The 10,397-nt window shown below is 24.9% G+C and overlaps 1 protein-coding gene across 1 annotated transcript; it reads left to right on the top strand.

Moving 5' to 3' along the window:
* The first annotated feature begins 3,579 nt into the window (after nucleotides 1-3,579).
* LOC105366164 (small ribonucleoprotein particle protein SmB) lies at nucleotides 3,580-10,191 on the top strand. The gene is given in 4 exon segments (XM_011504492.1): nucleotides 3,580-3,642; nucleotides 4,601-4,961; nucleotides 4,964-5,119; nucleotides 10,043-10,191. Coding segments are annotated over 4 exon segments (693 nt in total). The 3' UTR covers nucleotides 10,156-10,191.
* The last annotated feature ends 206 nt before the right edge of the window (nucleotides 10,192-10,397 follow it).

The following is a 10,397-nucleotide window of genomic DNA, read 5'->3' as shown; positions in this document are numbered from 1 at the left end:
TTGATAATTAGAACAATTTGTATAAAAATGATTCAAAATGAAAATAATTCGATAATATTTAATCATTTTTACATGAAAAACTCCAAAAATAAATTAATTCCAGTCTAATGCAATAATTATTTAATAATATCGGGTATTGTTTATATTACGTACTAACTATATATGTTTATTCCAGTATATTGAGAGTTCCTTTGTATTTTCCCTTAGTTAAATTCGCTCGATCTTTTCAATCCAAAAGTAAAATTATTAAAGATATATGGCAAGTAAAAAATTATAAAAAATTAATTTATTTATTATTCATAATCTTTGGACTTCATATTTCGTACAAAAAAGTACAACTAAATGCTTTTAATTATCAATACGAATCTTGCACTATCGTGCTTTCAATGCATCTAGATCAATTTGCAATACATTATGTCTCACTTTCCATTCGATACAGTTTATGAAATTAAACATGTTAATTCAGCTTTAACTGTCGAGAACAACAACTACTATAGTATTTATAATTACTGTCTCAATTAATAACATTGCTTTATACACGAACTCAATAAAAGCATATGGATACTTGAAATATGATAAACATTTATTCTATATAGATAATATTTATCGTTAAAAATATGATACATATAGTATATTACATTATTAAAAATAATATTACCAGTCAATACAGTATTAAAATTAATATTTAATTATATTTCGGGTGCCATTATTTCTTAAATAATTTGTATTTCACTATTTGCCAATGCTACATAATTTTTTTTAATGAATACTTTAATTGAAATATTTTTTATTCCTGATTACTTTTCTGCTTAGATGTAACTCCGAAATAATACTTACAAATGCGTATATTGTTTTATACGAGATAATAAATAATTTATTAATATACAAATAATGTAGTTTTTATAAATAATTGATATATCTCAAAGAGTATATTGCAAATAACAAATGATAAATATTTATTTAAATTAATTATTTATATACAAATTAAACACAATCTTTTTATAAATACTAACTGTTGAGTAATCTATAATCGAAAGTATATGCATTTCTAACGAAAAGAAACCTTATATGCAGAGTATATTACATAACTTGATTCGTAGTATTAAAAATTCTCATTATAATACATATTTATTAGATCTGATTTTTATTCAAGAGTTATAGAACAATATAACATTTATTTTATACATTTAATAAATTTGTATTAAAGCATATTCATCAGTATAGGTAGTCAAATAAAAAATTAATAGGTTTTTATAATTATAAATATTGAACTGATTAAAAGGAATAAAAAATATAAACTTCCCTATAATATAATTGTTAAAATAAAATGTGTAGAATAAAAGAAGATAATACTACGTATTTCACCTGTAATTATACTATTTAGAATATTAAGTACGAATAAGAGATTCAATAAAAAAAAACCTGTTTATAGTTACTACTCACTATTTCTGTCTAGAGATATTTAAAACAAAACTGAAAAAATAATTTTTTTTTAATTTTCGACCCAATAGAATAATTCTATATAAACATTTTACATTTATATTGAAAACCAAATAAATAACTTTTGTCTTATTTAAATAAAAATATTTATCCGTTTATTGTATCATAACTTTAGTAAATTATTTAATTTTTATTTTAGTATAAATCTATTCGTAAATAAATCATTTAAAAAAATTAAAAACGCTTGTCCATTGAATTAAAACTTGTTTACCATAAAAGATTATAATTTTTCATTCTAATAAAAAAAAATCATATTGTCAAATTTTATATTTCGCATAAGATAAACAAAGTCTTTAAGTTTGAACAATAATTTATATCACGCTGTCAACATTGACATATTCAGTTTAGTTGTAGTAATAAGTTATAAATATTTTTTTAACAAGTTTTAAATAGTTATAAGTCCAAAAACATATTTTTATTCTCATATACCGATATTTATAACTATAAATCAAAAGAAAGGCAAATTATTTTCTGTTTTCTGGTAGAAAGTATATTTTCCTCTTAAATCTCATTCGCCCATAACATCAATTATTTTTCTATTTTCTGCCTATTATATAGATAAACATAATACGGCTCAAATAACTTGTGTTATCACACTTATTATAAATATTATCATTAAATTTATAAATTATTATTGTTATTTTTATTATCATTAATATTGAGCAATTATTTAAGTCTGAAGAAAATATTTTAATATATTAATTTAGTGTAAAAAATAATTATATAATTAATATATATTTAAACATCTTTAATGCTATTGCTTATTCGTATCCATTCGTTATCTTATTTCAGTTATTTTTTTCCAATAAAAATCTATGTATATACGACAACCAATCAGCATGAAGATATTATTTTCTTGTATATAGAATACAGAATACCGTTTAAAGCCATATAAGCACTGTGGATTTAATAGGTTAGCGTCGTCATAGTAGTTGTTGAATTATTTATGTTGATTTATAAGAATAAAATAAATAAATTTACAGAATAAATAATTGAAAATAATTAAATTAAAAATGGTTAGTATTATATTTATTTATAAATAATTTAATAAGTAAATAATTTATCTTTGATTTATATATGCAATAATCATAAAAATAAGAATAAAAATAATCATAAAAATATGAAGTGGTTATTGAACTTGCAATAAATTTATGCCAAATTGGAAGTTATCCATAACTAAAAGATTAAAGATTCAAAATTAAACGTTTTATTAATGTTAAAAGTTCCATCATATAATATTTCTTTTTTATCTATGTAATTAATAATTTTTTATAAATACTGAGTACTATGTCACTGATAAGTCAATTAAATCTCTTGTATATTTTGATATTAAATTCAAGATGAAAAAATTAAAATAAGGAATGAATACTTATAAAAAAAGATAAAAAAAAATAACAAATTGAAATAATTATCTGACCCCTTACTGTATTTAAAAAATTATTCCATATATTTATTATTAGTAACATTGATTACAAAATGAATAGAGAATATATTGCTTTATACAAAATTCATAAATCTACATGAATTTTATTAATGGATTGAAATTTGTGTAGAATTATATATTGATTTGATTGGCAAAAATATTGTAAATAAATTACTAAATAAATTATGTAAACCAGTACAGTTAATGATATTTTTGAATATTTTTATAATAACTTTAATAGTAATGATATAACTTATGAATTTATCAAATTGAATGTTGAATGTAATTTAATGAATAGAAAATATATTTAGTATAATCATTGTATCTAGTTAATTATTGTTTTAATAATTTTTTAAACCATTTTTTATATTCATATGTATATAAATAATTTACATAAAATATATTTTGTAGTAAGATAATTTGATAGGTCATCATGATTAAAATAATCAAGAATTGAATTAAAATATTTTTCTTATAATCAATGATTTGATATTTGTTATTTCATTTTTCTTGAAAAAAAAATGTATATTTATTTTGTTATATTAAAATTTGCTTAATTTTTCTTATAATAAAAATAGAAAATAATGCAATAGTCCTACGATTTAAAAATATCTTTAGACCTTTAATCTTTAGATCTTTAAATAAAAATATTCAAGATGCAGTTAGTGCTTCCTTTAATATATAGTACATACCGAAATCTTCAGAGGTTCAATATTAATGTAAGAAAAATATTAAGTTATACATGAATGATAAAAGAAATTTGAATCTGATTAATAATCTCAGTTCTATTTGACTAATTTTCAATTTTAATTGTTGTCTATATTCTAACATTATCCTGTTGTTTAATCAATATAATTCGCAGATTAACATTTATTATTCCATCATAACTTTTATGCTTTCAAAAATTATTTATCCTTTTTTTATAAATATAATACTTTCATATATTGAAACAGTAAAATGGAAAAAGCATTAGTTAATAAATAATAAAATCTGATTTGATCTGATTTGATTTAATTTTGATACCTATTGAAAGTTCATTTAAGGATAATATTATATTCTGATATCACTAAATTAATAATGACTATAAAAGGTGAAAAACAAATTCTGGATTACTTATTTAATCTAATGAAATTACAGAAAGCTATATCCTATAGAAGTACAAATTGCACTATATTATATATATATATACAATTTTGTTTTTACCTATATTATTTTTAATTTGATTTTAAATAAATAGATTAATAAATATTAGCTAATTATATAGAATATAAACAAATTAAATATTTTGCTTGTTTAATAATGAACTCTTTTAATTAATTTCATAGGCAAGCAATTAGAGTAGAATTTATAAATGTATACAAATATTTCAAATGCAATCAGAGTTATATGTTGCTAACTTCACTTAAAATTGTACATTAATTCAGTGAGAAAATTCTGTCTTATTTATTAAACTATTTTTGTAGTACTACAGTATTAGGTATTTTTTACATCTTCTGTATTTATAATTCATTTTTTTTTTGTAATTTAAAAATTGTAAGATATTTTTTTATAATAAGTATAATAATTTATAATAAAAATTTTTATAATATATATTGCAATAATATTTCTAATGTTAATTTTTATTTATATTATACTTGCATTTATAATAAAAATTGATAATAAAATTACCTTTTGCAGACCATAGGAAAGAATAATAAAATGCTACAGCATATTAATTATAGAGTACGTATAATTTTACAAGATTCTAGAACATTCATAGGTACTTTTAAAGCATTCGATAAGCATATGAATCTTATTCTTGGAGATTGCGAAGAATTTAGAAAGATTAAACCAAAAAATACTAAGCAACCGGAAAGAGAGGAAAAAAGGGTTCTTGGATTTGTTTTACTGCGTGGGGAAAATATTGTTTCCTTGACCGTTGAAGGCCCTCCGCCACCTGAGGAGGGCTTACCGAGAGTCCCAATACCTGGTACTACGTCAGGGCCTGGTATGGGTCGTGCTGCAGGACGAGGAATCCCTGCTAATATTTCTGGTATTCCGTAAGAGGTATTGGTGGCCCATCTCAACAAATTATGACCCCAGGCATAAGGGGACAAGTATCTGCACCACCACAGATGCATTCTGGAGCACCTACTCGAATTCCAGTTCCTGGAGGACCTCCACCAGGAATGCTTGGACCACCACCTGGCATGATGGGTAATATAACATATTAGTATGCATATGAAAGTATGAACATAGTATTTATATCTTAATGCCTAATATTTCTTTGTTAAAATGGGTTCATTAATTATAATTATATTTTAAAAATTTTATTAAATAAAATATAAGTAAAAATTATAAATTTTATAAAGAACATTCTACGAAAATAAATATTTGTGGTTCTGTTAATAAATCTATTATATTATTTTATTCAAATAATTCATTTCAATTTTTATAATTATAATTTTTCAATGTTTTATTATTTTGAAAATAAATTAATTTTGGACATTATAATTCTAACCTATTCCATCATTAAAGAAACTTCAAATAATATATACTTGTTTGTAATTCCATTCATTCGGTGGTCGAAGGACCAAGATGATTCGATTAGATTATGACCGCCAGTTGCCTGGTGGGGGAAGGAACTGCGGGCAAGTGGAAGGGATAGCACATTAATTCAATTTTTAAAACATTTGCTTATCGTGCTGTATATTGCGTTTTATTTTACAAACTACACAGTAATAATGATTCTAAGATGGTTTGAGAATCGGTGAGATCTTGCAGTTCGGTGGTGGTTGGCACGTAGCGTTAGCATACACTACATACAGAGAAAGGAGGTTGTAAATCTCTGGATCGTCTTGACATACTATGCTTGGGGGTAAATTATTACACTGAAAAGTAAGAGATCATAAATCTCTGGTACTTCTTCGTGTAGTGCCACGTGATGGTAACGTGTTTAGGTCTCCTTACTGGAGTGACCTTGTTGGCTGCATGCTTAATGTCTTATTATCTTTGTGTTAGTTGCACTATTATTAGAAGGGCCTTGTTGGCCTTTTGTTGGCTGCCTGAGGTGTCTTATTATTATGCCTTATTATTAGAAGGGTATTGGTGGCATTTCTTGGCGAACGTTGTGTCATATTGCCTTTGTGCTAATTCCACTATTATTAGAAGGGCCTTATGGTACTCACAGACATGCAGTTGCCATGCCTGATCCTGTGATGAGTGCCTAGATATTGCGCTTCTTGTAATCGTGTACATTCTTGTAATGCAGTCAACACTTTTGCCACTGTTCGCACTTGAAAATTGAAGTGAAGTGACTTGTTCATTACGTGGCGGCTCTGCTGAGAGACAGCAACTGTTCCATGGAGGCCCTGTTAAGACAAACCGTGACCTGGCAACTGTATCTGGCAAAAATGCATAAATGTTGCTATGCCGAAAGTCTTGCATGACGTCAGAGACTAAAGCTCTAGAACTTTCGAGAACTCCAGGAAAGCAAAGCTTTAGAAGGTTGGAGAATTCTAACCGACCTTGCTACGCGGATAAATTATAGGACGCTCTAAAATAAGGCTTAGAATATTTGAGTATTCGTGGAATCCATGTTTATAAACTCGAGAGTTAGAAGGCTTATACTTCTCCGAAAATCAAAGTCTTGGATAATGCTTCATTTCCAAATAATACCATTAAAATAACATGTCTTAAAATGTCTTACAATTGAGATAATAAAACCAAAAAATTATTACATTGTTTAAATAACTAAAATTAATGATTTATTGTTTTATTAATTGTTGTATTAATTATTTCATTTTTTCTTTTATATTCAAAACAATTAAAATATTAGATACTATAAAATTAAAAACGTTTAATTTAACGACACGCGAGGTATTGCGATTCGATTATATTTACATATTAAATATTAATATACAACCGCTATTTAAACAAGCAATTATTAATGTAGATAAAATAATTGGTAGAATAGCTGGCATATCAAAATTAGTATTTCATACCACCTGAGGAGAAACTTAAATTTAAAAATAAATAAAAGTTCTTATTCTAGAAATTGTATATTATAGAAATACATTAATTTTTGTATAAATAAAATATCAAATGGTTCTTTTATTTAAGACATCAAAATTCATTATATTCATTTTATTGTATTCTATACTATATAATTTAAAATATCTGTTAATTAAATGTATGGAAATTAAAATAAATACATATATTATTTAGATAGATGTTATATAAAATTAATTTTTATAATTTAGACTTAAATTTAAATAATTATATAGAAAGCCGACTCATTATTATTTTACTTCAAAAAAAAAAAAATTATTTTATAAAATTTATTAGAATAAATAAATTATTTATATGGTAAAAATTATATAATAAAAAAATCAATTATGAATAAAATCAATTACATGAAGTATAATCTAAAAATATTCTATATTATATTTCTGCTGCCAAGGATATCTCTACTATTAATTATATAATCATTTAGAATAGATTAATTTAATCTAGTTTAACTTTATCATCTTTATCTATCATTTAGAATAGATTAATTTAATCTAGTTTAACTTTATCAATGATTAACGATTTAAACAAGTAATTTAAAAAAAAATGTAATTGTATGGACAAAACAGAACTGAGACAATAAATTAATTGTTTGATATGAAAATGAGTTTTATATATGAAAATACTATTTTATATATCAAACAGAAATAACTTACATAAGATGTCCTAGGTAAATAGATTATTAGACAGTTTCAAGTACTTTAATTAAATTTCGTCTTAAGTTTATTATTTAAAATCTATGTCAATGCAACGATTATTAGAACTAAAATAATCCAGTTAAATTAGATCTTTAACTAAGTAGATGGAACCGTAATATAGAATGGCTTTCCTGCGGTTTCTAACATTAAATAATAACAGACCGACATAACATGATCAGAAATAGCTTAGCTAATATAAAATAGTAAAAAGTCAAAAAGTAATTCTGATTTGTTATAATATAAAATGCTCATAAAAACAAAATCATCTTGAAAAAAAATTTGTAAAAAAAAAAACAGTGTTGTCTCAAAATTTGTAAATAATGTCCTTGTTTAAGCAATAACTCGAAAACTGGCCTGTATAGATATCAAGTACACTAATTTCGTGATTAGTCAAAGATATAAATTCTGATTAAAAAAAAAAACTGGTAAAATTCTGCCAATGACTACTACACAATTTTATATATATACGGAAATGTAATATTAAAGAGAGAAAATATTACCGGCTTGTATGTGGTAAGTAATTTTCCGTTAACTATAGGACTTTAATTTTTTAATCCACTTGCTTTATTAATTATTTTAAAATATTTTTTCTATTATGCTTATTTACTTGTATAGTATGATATACATATTTACTAATAATATGATATCCTTAACAAAACTAGTTGTTTATTTTTTGGAATGGTCATTATTTATCAACGACATCATTTATAATTTTTTATTTATAACATTGAAATTGTATACATATCAAGTATATTTCCACCTTTAGAGATGTCCGTATATATTTTGTAACTAAATTTGTATAATATTTAACACGTGATCATTTATAGTATATTTAAAACTTTAATAGTTGGAAAGTATTTCAAACAATATAAAAAAAGAAATTTAATAATTTTAATTGTGAACCTAATATAAAAACTACGGAAATAAAATTAAAACCATGTTGTTCGAAAGATTAGTTTCTAGTTCGAACTACCAAATTCAATAGTAATCTCTCGCCGTAACGATGCTTAGGAAATAACATATGTTGAAGGGCTGTAAATGTGTACAATGTGTAACTTCGTTTAGGACATCGTTTATTCTGTTTTATTAACAATTACAGTGTTCTATGTTCACTTCTTGTAGGAGAGAGGGAATTATTCTATTACAATGATGTGGTTGCTTCTTGGTAATGGTGGCGATGTCGTTGATGATGTTATGGGGATTATCAATGGATTTTGTATATTTCCTGAAGAGGAATACGGCTTATTGGATTCTATGCTGATATTGTAAAGATCAGCAAGAAGAGTCGACCATGTTAATCAAGTGAGCATGGGAAGGTGGTGGTGGTAGTTAGCAATGAGAGTCGGCCATACTCATAATAGAAGTATAGGAGTATCTGTGTGCTAGTTATTCATCAATTCAGATACCATGCTTTGTGTAGTCGACTATTTTCTAGAACGGCAGTCAGCCCTTGAAGGATTGTTGTCTCGGTGCACTGATAAAGTGAATGAGCATTCCTTGGAATAGCTGCGTTGAATGAACGTGTGTTGCATGACCTTCTCCTTGGTCTAGACTCCGTGCGATAGCGTGGCTTGGGACGAGTGACTGATTGCGAGGATTGCTGATTGTAACTGATATTGTGCACTTTGTGACTATCGACACTACGTACTGAATGACTGCTTTAGTTAACTACGTGGAGTCTTGTCGCGCACTTCCTTAAGTGTCGGCGCGGCAACTAGTTCTAGCTTGAAACAAGTTTCGGTTAGTCGAGAATTCGGTGAAACCTCATTCGAGGCTAAGCAGCTTTCGGAAATGATCTAGAAGTTAGGCTTTCGGCTATTTGAGATTTCAGCAAAAGTAAATGTGATCGTTCAAGGCTAAGCAGCCTTGTAGAACGGTCGAGAATTCTGCTTTTGAATAATTGGGAAATCAATGTGAGAAACTATAAATATTCCGAGAACTGAAGGCCTCGAATAAAATGCTTCAATTCCGAACAGATGTATTAACTAAAAGCTTAAAATAGTAATACTCATTTTTAATATTTATTCTATATTAAAAGCTTGATTATAGAAGAAATCTTGTTTTATTAATATACCTTTAAAAATTTAATTGTACTGGTAAAGATTAAAATAAATAATTATTCGTTTATTATTAAAAAAATGTTTAAATATGAAAATTTTTTATATGCTTATTACATAAAAAATCGTGGTTTCATTCTATCATTTTTATTTTACAATAGAAAATTATTGTAAATTAATTTATTATTGTTATTGTTATTATTATTATTTAATATCAACATTTTTTAATAGTTATTAAAAAATAATTAATATTATCTTAAGTTTTATTTTAAAAATGTTATAAGGAAAGATATATAATTCTATAATTATTCATTTAGGGTTACCACCAGGAATACCACCAATCGGTCGTGCAGGGCCACCAATGGGACCTCCTAGTATAAGAGGACCACCACCTGGTATGATTCGAGGTGTACCTCCGCGTCCTTACTAAAAGATAAATAAACAAATAATAAAAAGTAATAAAAAGAAAAAATAACCGTCAATGTACACTTATTTATTCCTTACAATTTTAATTGTTATTCCGTGATATAAATGAATCTAGCTATTAATAAATAAATATATATTTGGGAATTCATTAAGTTTTTAAAACTAAGTAGTTAATGATAAAAATATCATTACATAATTACTAAAAAGAAGAATTTTTAAATGGATTAACAATAACATGATTCTTCA

Source organism: Ceratosolen solmsi, unplaced genomic scaffold (assembly GCF_000503995.2).
Source record: "Ceratosolen solmsi marchali unplaced genomic scaffold, CerSol_1.0 scaffold17, whole genome shotgun sequence".
Classification (NCBI taxonomy): Eukaryota; Metazoa; Arthropoda; class Insecta; order Hymenoptera; family Agaonidae; genus Ceratosolen; species Ceratosolen solmsi.
This window is presented reverse-complemented; position numbering and strand designations above follow the sequence as displayed.